Source organism: Simochromis diagramma, unplaced genomic scaffold (genome assembly GCF_900408965.1).
Source record: "Simochromis diagramma unplaced genomic scaffold, fSimDia1.1 OVJJ01000811.1, whole genome shotgun sequence".
NCBI lineage: Eukaryota > Metazoa > Chordata > Actinopteri > Cichliformes > Cichlidae > Simochromis > Simochromis diagramma.
In genome coordinates this window covers 203744-219387 of record NW_024387451.1, presented here as the reverse complement: position 1 = coordinate 219387, position 15644 = coordinate 203744, and the positions used below count along the sequence as shown (strand labels likewise).

Sequence of the window (15644 nt, the reverse complement as noted above, 5' to 3'; positions counted from 1 at the left end):
ATTATTGCCAGTTATTGTAAGTGCTTGATAGTAGTTCTTCCTGCTAAGGGTGAAATGACCAGTTTTCAGACAAGTACTTTTAAACATCTGAATAGTTTCCCTTTATTCCTGAAGTCATTATTTCCAATCTGCATCTTTTCAGTTGTTTCTTTTCTTTGTCTAAAATGGAATTTGTTTGATGACCTGAAACATGTAAGTGTGACACATATGCAAAATAAAGAAAAAATTCAGGAAGGATGAAAATAGTTTTTCACAGCACTGAAATTCATATAAAATAAATTTAATGTAATCCCTCCTTAAATTGTTGAGTAGTTGTTGTTAAATTGAACAGCAGAGTGCATGTCACACAGGAGATGGACTGCAGCTGTATCTGCCATAGCTTTGCTTCGATCTGTCGTTGCTGAAACGCTCACAGTCTGGACCAGAGTGAGTGGTTTCAGATGAGGCGGTAAACGTTTCACACTGCTTTGAGCATTCACAAGTTTCACAGAGACGTGTGGACTGTGTGAATTCAGTTGGTGTAAGTCTGTTGGAAGTGTAAACCTGCAGACACCTCACTCATGCAGACAGCCGGCTTGTTCTTGTCATTATTTTTAGTAAGTACATCAAAAAAACTGTTTTAAAATATATTGAATATTTTAATCAGACATGCAGCAAAATGACACAGTCATGGTGATTTTTGGATTTTCTCAGCTTTACATACTTTTTATTCAAAACTTTGAGCTAACAGGCCTCAGGATTTTAATATCAGCTGTTCTTAGCCTTTACCGTGTTGATTCTCCCCATCAAATGCCACAAACCTCACGTGTACCTCACTAAATCTCCCACAGCTCCATATTCTATCACACAAGTGACCCTAAGCAGACATGAGTAACTTAAGTCTTCCGTCTTAAAACACAAATCTAATTCTTCAGATCAAACAGGTCTTCAATGCAAAATGAAAAGTAAAGTAACAACTCCCCCCACAGGTCTGTCATAAAGAGCAGAGCAAAAGGACATCGGTTTCACTCGCAGCTGCAGTTCAGTTGCCTCCTGAATCTATCTGGTGGCTGCATACACAACATTTGGTTCAGGCTCTCTTCTTCGTGGTTTTCGACCAAAGGTCACTGTAGCATAGTTCACGTCATCAGAGCCCAGATTCTGTAAAGTGCAGAAATTCATCACATGTAGTTTACAAGAGAAAATGCAGGTTTGACATGTGCAGCATCATATATATATATATATATAGCAGGAAGCCGGACTCACCTCACTCTGTTGTTGATCTTGCTGTTTATCTTCAGCTTAGTGACAAACAGAGAGAAACAGAGTGAGAGGTACAAAACACATCTGCTCAAATAACTGTTAAAAATCTTCCAGGAGAATTTTCTTATTAGCTGTACTTCATATTAATTTAGGTTTTACATTTCAAATTGACACAAAGTGACATTACATCAGCTTCACTGCAGTTTTGGTTAAATCCAAATTCTTAAATACTTTAAATATTAAAGGGTTATAGTAAATTTAGTAAGTACTACATGGACCGCCTGAGAGGTTAAATAGTCACTCTGCATGGCAAAAATTATGTTAACATAATGTTTTTACATGTGATGCTTACAGGTTGTCTTCAGTGACCGATCCATCAAATTTTTGCCATAAACCTGGGTGTCACAGCAACAAAGTATTATGTATTTCTATAAGGTATGCCTGACGGGGTTTGATTAAACTGCAGTATCTGAAGTTCTAGACTTTAGAACAAAAACCTACAGTTTGGAAATAGTCACATTAAGAAGACTCTTGTTGTGATTTGGTGCTGCATGAAGAGAATTGAATAAAAAACCTTGAATTAAATTGAACTGAATTGAGGAAGAAGTAGTTTCCATGTTCTGCTGTGACCCTCTACTGTGCTCTAAGTTTCTCATGTTCTAATAAAACAATGTGATTAAGCGTGAAAGCCATGCGCAGTAAAAGATATTGGATTTTTTTTTTGAAATTGGTGTTCCAAAAGTATTAGCTTTGCATTTTCGCTTTTTGAAGAGTAAGGTCGCCTTTTTATTGTTAGACTAAATGGTTAACTAAATGGTTAACTAAATGGGCAAAACTATATTCTTCGTAGATGGTGATATTATAACGTTATTTTTTTTTTGCATATTTCTTGTTCACGGCTTGTTTTAATAATAATAAATCCTGTTGTTCCAACCTTTCTGAAAAAGGCACCATGTTGCCACCATGTTGGAAAGAAAAATTAAGACAGACATGAAAAAAGCCAGAGGAGTACCTTTCTGATGCTTTTTGATTTTAACAAGCAGCCCAGCGATGATCAGTATGAGGAAAACGGTCAGAGTAGCAAAGATCGCACACATCACCTCCATTTTGTCACCAGAAATGTCTGCAACAAAAATTGGTCATTAGAATTTTTTTTTCTTTTTCTGGGTTTGGCTGTTTGGCTAACAGACTAAAGAAAGGACTCTTACTTTGAGACATGTTGTTGATGTCATCATCAAGTTCATCATAGCCTTTGATTGTAATGAACAGTTGTTATTTTGATGTCATTTGAAAAAACACATTCAGATTTTATACTGGTTTTAAGAAACGTATTAAAAGGAGGAAATAAAACAAAGAAATCCAAACAAGCATGCAGATTAAATCTTACCTTGAACTTTTAAATGCTTCACACTAAAAAGTGGACGTCCACTTGTGTAAAATCCACAGAAATACAGTCCAGAGTCAGACACAGCCACCTGCTTGATTTTGAGAAAGACAGTAGAGATGTTGGAGCTCATTTCAAAGTATCCACTTTGAAATCCATCACAGTATGAAACGCTTTTTGTGATTTCAAACATGACTGCGATACAGCTGGCATTTGTTCTGTTGATCAGTCTGAACCAGAATGTTACACCACTATATGAAGAAATGTTGGTGCACTGCAACGTGACTTCTTCACCAGGCTGGACCTCAACAGTCTGAGAAACTGACGTAGATATCCTGCCTGAAACAAGCACAGATGACAAACGGTTAACTTTCTGTAAACAAAAAAGAAAAATTTCTTTGAATAAACATGTAAATGTTTATTCCAGGTTAGCGTAATTAGAGAACAGTACTCACTGAGCCTGCAGAAAAGTAATGTAGCTATCAAAGTAAATGTGTTCATGTTGTATGACTGCAGCAAAGCAATGTCCGGTAATGAACTCTGCTCTAGAAAGTCTGCTTTTAATAGAAAGAGGCGGGGTGAACCTCTGTCTTTCCTTGTTCTTTTCTTTTCTTCTTTTTTTTTTGTGTTAAAAACAGCCCCCGGGTTCTGTATTCTGTTTGTTAAAGTGACCACATAAATGCTTTCAGGAAAAAGACATATTCAGTATGTAGGTTTTAATTTAAAGACGGTGTTTGGTACTGTATTTACTATGCAAGTTACTTTTATTATACAAAATATACACATAATATAACTTTTGTTGACCATAAATGGATTTTGGTTACTCCTCATATGTTGTACATAGTTCTTTAAACCTGTCACATGTTCTTTTGTCCTCCACCCTATACACCATGTCAATGTGCCAAGTTTTTGGCTAATAGCTCTTTGGAAAGCACCTTGTTGGTCTGTCAACCTGTGTTATCTTTTGAATTTTCCATTGAACTATTGAAATGGGAACATATTATGTGTTTATTTGACAGGTTCCTTCTAATAGAGTGCTTAAGAACAAAACAGAATGAAAGAGAACAAGCAAGTTAAAAAAAAAAAAGTACTGGACTGATAATAAGTTAAAAAGCAATCAATGTCTATTATTCAAGACTTCTTTAAAAAAAAAAAAACCCAAGAAATTCTGGTTCCTTCAAACCAAAGTATAAAGAAATGGGGATGATTCAAGACTTTTCCACAGTACTGTAATTATTTGTGTTTTTTAGATGAAACTTTATTAATCCCTCGGGTGGGTTCCTCCGGGAAATTCAGTTTCCAGTAGCAAAGCACCGAAAGAATTTGCATGTTACAGATACATTAAAGGGAATGAGAGTAAGGATATAAGCATAAATACACCATATATACACATATACACACATATAGATACAGAATATACAATATGGATGAATAGGATTGCTCATTTGAGTGAGTATATTGCACAGTGATTATTGCACAGTCAAATATAAGAAAAAAAGACAAAACAAAAAACAAATATTGCAAATATTGCACAGTGTAGAAAAGCACCTACAGCTCAGTTGTTCCTGCCCTCCCTTGAGTTAAACAGTCTGATGGCGTGTGGGACAAAGGAGTTTTTAAGTCTGTTGGTTTTTGACTTTGGGAGAAGCAGCCTGTCGCTGAATAGGCTCCTCTGAGTGTTTACGACCGTGTGCAGTGGATGCCTGGCATTGTTCATAATGTCCATCAGTTTCTTTAAGGTCCTCTTCTCTGCCACTATCACCAGAGTGTCCAGCTTCATGTGTGTGTTCAGAGTGTTCAGCTTTTAATATGTTTCCAATAATTTTAAGCAACTCTTTGGGTTATCTAATATTTTAATAGTAGCTGCCCTGCTTTGTTCAGAATCACTCTCCCAGTAGGTGACAATATTAAACACAACTTACAAGTTAGACATTTTCTGTCACATATATATTATTACAGTGATGGATGATAATATCACACATGGTTAACTTCTTAAATAATAAAGCCATTACATGTGCAAGTAGCCCTTCTATGCCAAAAGCGCACTCATGATGTTGCTCAAAATACTCAGTTTCTGACAGTATTTTACTATTGATGACTCTGCATGAGGTGTGTGAGAATGGGTCCATAATATGATCACGTTAGAGAAGCTCACATATCCAGTCAGATGTAAGATGGCTTAAAGGGAGGATGGCCTGAAATAGAAAGGAGCTAAAGCAGCTTTCTTTGTTAGGAGGATGAACTGAAGTACATGTATGCTGATTTGACCCTTTAGTCAAATAGTGTGGGTGGCAATGCCAGAGGTGTTTCATAAATTTCACTTTTACTTAAGACATGCACCATAACATTTCATAGTGTATTTTTACACAGTGTGTTTACATAGTGCAATGCAGAGCATTGTTTTTTATTTCTTTAAAGGTTGTGAGAACATGAATTTTCTCAGTTGGTATTTACGACTTCCTTTCAGTCTTACTGTAACTTCTGCTCTGATCACATGAATGAATGAAAATGTTACTGTGGCAAATACAGAAATTATTATTACAATAAACTGATTTCAGTTCATGTGCAGAATGAGGAAAATTAGCATTATGCTCTTAATACAATTTGCAAACATCTGCACAGACAGAATGCTAACACAAAGCCAGCCACTAATTCACAGTGATGAAAATTTTAAAAAAAGATGTAGCCGTGCCCAGCAGCCAGTGCCTGAATGGGTCACAAAAGCAGTGATGCGCAGTCAGGCTTGAGGCCTGAAAGAAAAATCATTGTGGTGATTGCTGTGAAGTGTCTTTGGGCTAGTTTCTTTCCTTGCTTTATTATGCCGGCTTTCTGTTTATACTTAAAAAAAAAATAAATAAAAAAAAAATACTTGGTTGGCCAAATGTACAAAGTTCAACCAGCTATTTTGTCAAAATGCCACCTTCATTGTTCATGAATATTTTTTATCCCCCTGTAGATATTGACAGTTAAAGATGCCATACATTGCTCAATCCTTCTAAATCAAATATGATTTTTGGTTATTAATATACTATAATATAAATTTTAAAAAAAAATCAACATCTGTCAGATGTTTCTACAACTTGATTACAGTCCCTCTGTGGTAAATTCAGTTGATTGGACATGATTTGGAAAGGCCCCACACCTGTCTATAAAAGGTCCCACAGTTGACAGTATATTTCAGAGCACAAAAGAGGCCTTAAAGAGTTATGCTATACTATCACCATTTGTCACCACTGTTGACAAAAACACTGAAAAGAGAAGAGCACTGTTCTAAATCACATAGTTCTGTACTTAGACTTTCCACCTGTACTGCAGTACTATACTAATGCCAATGCATTATTTGGTCATTGTCTTTTAGTCTGTTGTTAGGTGGTTGGTAGGCATGATAACATCATGATGGATATGTTTCATGAAGAGAAATTAGATTTCATTATTCTGAAAAAAAAATGGATACAATTCTCTACTAAGCTTTTGTCCTCACTCACCTGTCATCCATCGCCGATGATTACTCCTGCGCTACTTAAGGCCTCACTGGCATATGATTCTTCACTGGATCCTTGTGCTAACCTGTGTCAGTGTAACCCAGCTTGCCTAGTGATTTCCTCAGGTTTTCCTAGTGCTCCTTGCTAACATCATCTTCTTTTCTTGTGTGTAGACTTCCTGAACCCTGGCCTGTTTCCCTTCCTCGTGGACCCTGAGTAGTTGAGTGTGAGTGAGCTTGGATTGGATTGTGGGTAATAGTGAGTCACTGGCTGTATACATTTCACTCTGTTTCACTTGTGTAAATAAACCACTTTTTTGACTTTCACCCAGAGTGAGTCCTGCACCCGTAACCTTGACATACTGTAGGTAAATGTATGCTGAAAATGTGGTAGTTCTAGCCCACTGGTGGGTGGTTGTTAGGCAACATGATTACATCATCATATGGGATCTATCAAAACCTCAAGGAGCCTAAGACCTACCCGTCTGTACTTTTGGTTGCTTAAGACTCAATTGTGTAAAAATGTATGGACAGACAAATTTTGTGAATAATAGTAACGTATGTGTATGTGTAATCACCCTGACTATAATAATCATGATAACAATCACTACTATAGCAATTTAAATAATTTTATTTATGAAGCATTGACAAAAGACAGTGACCAAAAATCTGTGAAACAAGCAAACAAGCGAACTAAAATTAAAAACTACTGTAAATTGAAGTGAAATGAAAAAAAACCACACTTAATTACAAAAACCCCAAATAATTAATGACAATTTTATTATATTTAATACTGTTAAATTAAGATGTTTGCTTAACAAGAAAACAAAATAAAAATAAAATGACACTGTGCTGCACACTGAATTGAAAACCATCAGCATATAAAACATGGCTGTAGTCGCTGTGATGTCACTCACTCGTCATGTTTGGTTTGATATCTGTTTCACTTTGTCAGCTCTTATGAGACATGCTACATCATTCTTACCATGAACCTTTAAATATGTTGAGTTGACTATCACTTGGTGTCTGCCACAATAAAATCCACAGAAATAAAGCCCAAAGTCAGACAAATCTGTGTATTTGATTTTAAGGAAGACAGTTGAGATGCTGGATGTCACTTCAAACTTTTCGTGTTTAACTCCATTGCAGAATGAGATGGGATCAGTAGAGATATAAATGGATAAAATACAGTGAGCCTGGGTTTGGTTGACTAGTCTAAACCAAATAATTTGAGTAGGAGAACTGGAAAAGTTGGAGCACAGCAGTGTAGCATCTTCTCCAGGCCAGACTTCCACAGTCTGAGACTGTAAGAGAGAGATCCAGTCTGAAAATAACAGGAAAGTAATGAAGTTCTGAGCTAAGACCAAAACAGATACTAATACCTCCCAAAGGTTTTAGTAGACTTTAAATTCAGTTTTTAAAATTCAGTTCAACATGTTTTTGGATTTTGAGAGAAATTCAGTGCCAGTACTTACTGAGACTGCCGAGCAGTAAAGCTGTTCTTATACTAAAGCTCATCGCTGTGCATATGAAATCTTTCAGCTTCAAATAAGAAAGTTGCAGCATGAAGGGGTGTTATTTCCTATTTTGACCACATTGCTCAGACAAAAGAACTTGCCCACCAACTAACAAACACCACAGCTTTGTGCGCTTCTTTTTCTTTGTCTTGCATTCTTGCAGGTTTGCGTTGGAAGAAGATAAAGTTTGGGCCTAAGGAGTACGCAACGCTGTCATCGAGTTTTAGACTTCACAAGTGCTTTTCTCTGCAAGGATGGTCATCCTGCAGCATATGAAGGGAAAAGTACTTTGATCTGGAAGGCAAACTTACAACTGAACAATTCTTGCATTTATTCACATAAACAAAGACAGCCACTTTATTTGGGTAGTACTGAGTTTGACTTCCTACTGACATGGATTCAGCAAACATTCCTCAGACACTTTGTCATTGGGGAAGATTTGCAATTCTTTTTCTCCCCGACCTGACCAGGGTGCTCCGCCTAATGGCTGTGGCAGCTGGGATAGACTCCAGGCCCTCTTTGGGACCCTTGTAAGGATAAGTAGAAGAGAATAGATGAATATACCAATGTGCTCCATTGGATTTAGATGACTGAATACAAATGACATGTTGCAGAAAACAGTCTGAGATTCTATCAGCTTTGTGGCATCGTGCCACCCTGCTGCACTGGGTCTCAGATAGTGGGGTGGGGCCAGTGGTGGAGGTGGGGTGGGGTGTGGATGACAGAATGAAAAATGTATGTCAAAGGGAAAGTAAATAAAAATGACTTTACTGGTATTTTCTATAAATAAAGTACAATTTGGACCATTATGAAATTATGGCTCATGGGCCATAATAATGGGCCATGGCTCATGCTGAATGAAACAAGGGCAGACTCCTGCAAAATCAGGTCAATGTGAATAGTTGTTCCTTAGACTTTCTGTAGAAGTGACTCTGGCTAACTAATTTTCGATGGCTGTAATGGGAAAAAACTTGTCACTAAGAAAACAGCCTCTTACCGGATGTCCGGATGTTTAGATTCTCTAAAATCTCCATCAGTGGTGACTGATAGTGATATTGGGTTGGCTAACAAATGCATTATATAGTTCACACTAACAGCAGCAGCATCACATCCTCGATACCACATTGCAGCCACAACACCTCGTCATAGCAACACAAACAAAACTATATAGAGAAATACCCAGAATGCCACTCACACACACACATCCTCTCTCACACTTACCCACAAACCTTTTGAGTATTTGTTTCTGTGCACACTAGCACAAGGCATTTTTTTTCAAGGAAAAAACAAAACATGCAAGAGTGATGTATTGATGGCTGAATGATCAGAATGCTACAATGCCAGAAAAATCTTTTCACTTTCTGTTGATGCTGCTAGGGATGTTATGCAAAATGTGTGGAACTGCAAAAACTGCCAATACACTGCAGTTTCAATATCACAACTATTTTGCAGCATAGTGACTCAAACAACTTGTTCCCAATAAAAGGAGTTGGTATGTACAGCAGAAAAAAAAATTGGTCTTTAAAGAAAAGTAGCAGGCAACCGGAGGGAAGCAAACCTACTGGAATGAAGGACGGCACTTTACTGATGAATTTTTAGGTTTAATGGCAATAAACCCTCAATCTCACCATCAGAACTGGGAATGTGTACACAAAAACAGTGTATAAGTCACAATCCATACACTTACAAGTGTTAACGTTTACAACATAAAATAACTTAACCTTCTACATAACATTTAACAAATGCACAGCTTTTGGTCACACAAAATATTTCAACATGTACTTATTTACATCATTGTGTCTTTGTCAAGGGGGCTGCTAATGACAAAATAAACTTCCATAAACACAGTTACAACTCCCCCCTCCAACATCCCCTGATTGCCGCCAAAATTACACGGCGACAACATATTACACAGGAAGTCATCCCTACAAAATAATAGCATTAAAACTCAAACGGAAAGTTAATTGCAGCTAATGGTAAATAAAGGCGATAAGCGCCAAAATAAGATGATAGCAAATAAATAAACATATTTAGATTCATTTATAGAGTGTGTTACTGTATTTTATAGCAGAGGGAGAGAGAGAGATGTCCAGCTTATCTGGCTAACATTATTTAGAGTGAAGCTCACATCGCCAAAAATTTCTGGAATACAAACATATTAATCACCTTGTGATTGAAGTCTGGTGGTTTTTTGGATCAAGTCCCGCTCAGTACACAGTACAGCCAATGCGTTCAGCCTGTCGCACCCTATAGTACTTCAAAGAAAGGATTTGATCCTCTTCAGTGTACTAAAACACAGCTCTGCGTCTGCTGATGTCAGATGGTTTCTGATGTTTATATGTGTTCATTTCGGCATTTCAGAAAAAGTGTCCTGTGCATCCTCAAAAGTGACACTGCAGAGTGTAATCCTGCAAACTCCACTCCAGTGTACAATACTTTCAGTTTCTCTTTACATATCAGTGGGGAATGTTTGATTGCAATGTCCAGCTGCTTATGGGGGAGGCTTTCCTTAAACTGCAGAAAGAGCTCAGGATCAATAAGCTCAAACGACACTAAGTGCTGTGCTTGCTCAAAGTGAGCCTTTGACTGCTCCATCATTACGTCACAGCACTGTGCTACTATACTGACACGTCGTCAGCCCACCGCATCCTGCGCGGCCTTGCTGCAGCTTCAGCTCTGGATGTGACGGTGCGGTATCTGTGGTCAGCTTGTTCTTCAGTTCACCGATGGAGCAGGAAAACCTCTCCAGGGCCTGTCTGCTTTGAGAGCATCTGTGGTCTGTTTTTGAAGAATGTTGTATAAAATATCAACAGTGCTGTAGTAAAATTGTTCAGTCTGTTTTGTAGTCAGTCAAAATGCCATTATGGATACACATTTGGTGACTTTGTAGTTATGTACAGGCATCCACTGAACATGACCTGTGAAGCAAATTCAAACCATATCCTGTTGTAGCAACCCTGGCTTCAACCTCCTGAAATAGCTAGGCACACCCCGAGTTCGTTTTACTTTTGCCTCGTAGCTCCTGGAATCTTGTAGTTTGTTCAGATGTGACTTTGAAACCCTAAGCTGTGCTGTTGTTTTTAAAGAGAAGAAGCTTTTATCCTGGCAGCCCTTCTGTCATAGACTTTGACATGCTAACTGAGGCCTTCAGAAGCTGAGATGTAGCTCTTGTTTTTTTTTTTTGTTAAATAATGTATACTTTATTGATCCCCGTGGAGAAATTACTTTATCTGCGTTTAACCCATTCACTCAGTGAAGCAGTGGGCAGCCACCAATCAGGGGAACAGTTTGTAGGGACGGTAGCTTGCTCAGGGGTACCTCAGGATAGCCGTTCAGTGGATTCGAACCCACTACCTTCTGATCATGGGGCGACCATGCTACCTACTGAACGACCCCGCCCCTTTTTTGCCATTTCTAAGCATTGCACTGTCTGATTGTGGGGTTAGTTTGCTGCGACGTCCACTTCTGGGAAGATTGGCAGATGTCTTTAATGTTTTCCACTTGTGAATGATCTTTCTCGTTGAATGATGGACTTTTTGTTTACTCTAGAAATGACCTCATAACTCTTGATGGGCAGCAACAATTGCTTCTTTAAATGCAAGATACTGCTGATGCGTTTCTTTCTTGGTTTGTGTTACAGTATCCTTGAATGATTCAGACCAAGAAGCTGTGAAAATGTGGGCCACTGATGAACAATTAATCATACACATTCCTCTGTCAGCACCTGACTGCTATGCTTTTGGTTCGGTTTTGTGCTTGTAATGTATCACACAGATGCCAATCATACATTTCCCAACACTCCTGTTTTGGTGTGCCAAAAACCTCCTTTTCACTGTTTAAATCTGTTAAAGCTTCTCAAGTGGTCAAGATTATAAAAATGCTCTACAAATGCATGTCACCATTCAAAATCTACAAACCTAGACGAACACGTTAATGTCTCTTCACCCATTTTTAAAGATTCATTTTACATTTGCTTTGTGGTGGTTTTTATTCCTCTACTTAACTTGTATGAAGGTCTTGAGAACATCTCAGCTGGTGTTTACCGCTGTCTGTCAGGTTTGACTTTTGCACATACAGACCTGATTCTCTTGACATCAGCTGACCACGCTGTGTTACCTCTTCCTGCCAAACACTCACTTCGCGAGTGCTGCAAACTCCCCTCCATTTTTGACTCTAACTTACTACTGGTATGAATTACTTGCTCGTCCCACATTCACACATAAGAACAGACAAAATTAGAACAAGCACCACAGCAGATGAGTTGAGTTAGCACCTGGTTATATAAATAGAAACCATCTCAACTTCTCTTTCTTTTTCAGGCCTCAGTGTTTTGTGCACATTTACTGTTGAGCCAGTGTGGCCAAAACACTAACAACTTCAGGTGCTTTGACCTCTAAAGCATGCACGCCTAACCCTAAGTGCGATATCCTCCCTTTTGTCCTGGTATCTGGGTGTTTAAACACCCTTCATGTCAACTATGAGCAATTAAATAATTGTCTGCAGTTATCACTATAGGAGGATTTGCAAATATCATTGTTTTTATTCAAGGTCAGTCAGTTTGTATACTTCAGTGTAGTAAACTGTCAAATAAAAGGTTTAATCAGTAAAGTAAGTGTTCTAGACACAGCTAGGTCTTTGATGTGTGTGATTAAGCTCAAAACCAGTCTTCTTGTGGTTGAGATCATTTCCTTGCTGTTTGTTGCCTGCAGGTTAGTTTCTACACTGTTTTTTCTTCTTCTGCATTTCTAAACATAGCCACAGACCGTACACCAGTTTTTTTTCACTTTAGTTGTACATGTTTATAAAGCTTGTTCATAATATCAGTAAGGAAGATCTGTGATCACTCATTTGCTTGCTTCTGTCGGTGTTCACGCTGCTAGTCTTTGTCTTTCCCTCAACTCAACAATGATAAAATTACTCTAGTCCAGGGGTCGGCAACCCGCGGCTCCGGCTCCGCGTGGTTTGTGAAAATAAATTAGAAGTATTTAGCTGAAGTGTGTTTTATTTATGTCAGTTCTTTTTTTAAAACTTGTAGTTCTAAATTGGAAGATTATTGTGATTTTGAAATATAAAAATAAAATTATATTTTATTATTTTTTCATCGCTCAAAATAAGCGTCACACTCGCGGAAGCCGGTGTACCCGCCGGAACGCCGTGCATTTATCGAGACTTTCAACCCCAGGTAGGCCAATTATGGACCTTCGGATCCACATTATGTCAGCAGCTATTCTCCACCGTGAACTACGTTAAAAACAAACACCGCTCACACCTCACAGATGACAGCTTACAGTCCTGCGTAAAGATGAAAGTGACTTCGTACAGCCCCGATTTACAGACGCTGTGCGCAGAGGTTCAGGAGCAGAAGCTCCATTGTAAACATATCACGGCAGACCTGACGATTTTGCATGAACATGCTTTTCAGCATCTCTTTATTGACCACTTTTTTACACACAGTTGCTGTATGCATACTTTTCAGCTCACAGCCCGACATATACCAACAACAGCATAGATGGGACAGACGTTAAGGCGGCGAGGCGTGATTGCGGGTGCCGCTCAGGTGCGTCCGCCTCCCCTGCAGCGGCGCTTGATAGGTTTGTAGCTTGAACCTATTCGCTGGAACGTTGAAGACAATATAATTACACAGCAAAAGCATTGAACACCAAGTAGGCAAAGTTCTTCGTGTTACTCATGCATGAGGGAGACCTGCCTGGAGTCAAGTGTCGTTCCACCACTTGACCTCCGTCAGACTCTCAGCCAGGTTCCCCATAGCACTCCTTTTATTGTGGTTACATGAATATGCATAGGGTCATTAACATATAACATCTGACATAGGTATACATGTGAACAAAGAATACTGTGTGTGTGTGTGTGTGTGTGTGTGTGTGGGGGGGGGGGGGGGGGTCAGAGTGTGACCCCATAAATGACTTCCCTAAACCTGCTGGTCTGGAAGTCCAACAGTTCATCTAAACAAAAGGCACTTAGCCTAAAACAAATACAGCCACGTTTATCCTATCATAAAACAATAAAACAAGGTACGACCTCTTCCCATGCTCCCAGGATGTAGGTGTGCATTCCAGTGTGGAATACACACCAAGCCTTTGCAGCCTGTTAAAGATCACACATCCTATCACTACACAATTGATTATACACCTCTAAGCATATATGGTTAAATATTTCTAAGCATAAATGACAATCAACAATACAAAACCTGCAGACCACGCCCCGCCACACACATTAACCAGGTAAATTACATATTTAGGCAGAATTTTGAAAATATCTCTTTTTCATCTTTTAGCAGCATAGTGCTTTTTTTCCAATTATATTTTAAAAGTCAGGTCAAGGCTCCAAAAGCCCAAAGGCGATATAAGGGTGGCGGCTCACAACAGTTTTTGTTTGCTGGATCATTTTAGTTCAGCTGGGTGTCTTTCCTTTTGTTATATTTCTTTAAGAGTTCAAAATGTGTTAATTACATGAATAAAATGTAATTTTCTCATTAGCACTTCATGGATTTCATAAGCAACACACCTTAATTGTTCACACAAAGCATAAAGGTAAAAAACAATATATACAGTGTTATCTTCATTTTAGATGTCAAAAAGTATTTGCGGCTCCCAGTGTTTTTGTTTGCGTGGAAACCAGCTCCAAATGGCTCTTTGGGTCTTAAAGGTTGCTGACCCCTGACCTAGTCTAATAATTTTCTTGCCTGCCTGCTGTAAACCAATCAGAATCTGTTGCTCTGATGGTATTGGGGTCTACTTGCCAAATAGCTTATTAATTATGTATCTCAATAAATGCCCAGTTCTTAAACGGTGATTTTTCCTAAATAAAGTGACTTTAGTCATTTGATTTCCATCTTGGCTTTGCTCAAAAACATTCTCTTAAGTAATGTCTCTCTATCTAAATTTTAGCAGTCATCAAAAGGCCAAAATATTAAAAGGGAAACCATCAATAACCATCAAAATTGCCACAGATTTACTTCCTGAATCCAAATGGATGAGTTTTAGTTGACAGTAGTTACCAGGAGGTTACCAAGAAGCAAAACACATTAAAGAAGCTCTCATTTTTGGTTTAATTGATCATGTTCTCATCACACAACACAGCGGGATCAATACTGAGCAGTATGGACACAATTGTCCAGACCTGACAGATGAGAGCAGTGTAACTGAACTAGATGATGCCCAGCCAGCTGTAATGACAAGATTATGGCCAAACTCAAAGTAGCAACCCAGTCAAGAACACGACTCCCCCGCTCATTGAAAAAGTGCCATCAGAGGAAATGCTTGCAGATGTAAACACTACTCTATAAATACACAACATCTCATAAGTTTTTGCAAAACGGTTTTACTAGAACATTACACACATTTACATTTGTGGGCACACGTAAACAGAAAATAAATTTAAACTAAAATTTAAGCCAGCAATAGACAAATATCCTAACCCATTGCAGGCCTGAGCAGCCGATGCTTGAGTACGATGGATGTTAACAAACACACCGTCCTTTGTAGTGTGCAGCACAAGAAAACTCACCTCAGCAGTCCTCACACCTTTATTGTTGCTAGCAGTTCTACAAACCACTCTGTTGTGTTGTGACGCCGAAGAGGGAAACCACTCTGAAATGTGGTAGTGCAACACACAGCCCAACTGTGTTTCACTTGGTCTTCGGGAGAAACACAGTTAACAACCGATTTTTACTGTTTTTCTCAAGTGTTAGTAGCTAGTTGCTACTAGCTGCTCACTCAGTCTGCCATAGAGCATGAGCCACCTTGGCCTATTGCTATTCCTCTCTCAGGTAAATATACAAACAATTTATAATTGCAACAAAACAGTCCATCATGCAGTAAATGACATGATAGACATACCTTTTGTATATTATATTGTTACACCAACAATGGAAACAATGAAATCTTAAAGTGGTACAAATTATTCTTATTCAAACTGTAAGTTCAACATGTTAATGAGCTTTAAACACTGGGGTTTTAGCTCTGGGTTATACCAGTCACTAAGATTCGCCAAGTGGCCA

General features: G+C 38.5%; 1 protein-coding gene across 1 annotated transcript; it reads right to left on the bottom strand.

Moving 5' to 3' along the window:
• Nucleotides 1-378: 378 nt before the first annotated feature.
• LOC120722816 lies at nucleotides 379-3602 on the bottom strand. The gene is made up of 6 exons (XM_040013953.1): nucleotides 3082-3602; nucleotides 2630-2965; nucleotides 2451-2492; nucleotides 2255-2365; nucleotides 1246-1280; nucleotides 379-1140 (listed from the first exon to the last, which is right to left on the bottom strand). The coding sequence occupies exons 1-6, from the start codon at nucleotides 3125-3127 to the stop codon at nucleotides 1039-1041; spliced, it is 672 nt and encodes a 223-aa protein (XP_039869887.1). The 5' UTR covers nucleotides 3128-3602; the 3' UTR covers nucleotides 379-1038.
• Between the last annotated feature and the right edge of the window lie 12042 nt (nucleotides 3603-15644).

Bases quoted from the DNA above. Each gene is read 5' to 3' on its own strand.
- LOC120722816 (XM_040013953.1), bottom strand. From the start codon at position 3,127: ATGAACACATTTACTTTGATAGCTACATTACTTTTCTGCAGGCTCA. The intron at 2,966-3,081 runs GTGAGTACTGTT...TGCTTGTTTCAG, and splicing joins ATTACTTTTCTGCAGGCTCA to GCAGGATATCTACGTCAGTT. The intron at 2,366-2,450 runs GTAAGAGTCCTT...TTTTTGTTGCAG, and splicing joins CATCAACAACATGTCTCAAA to ACATTTCTGGTGACAAAATG.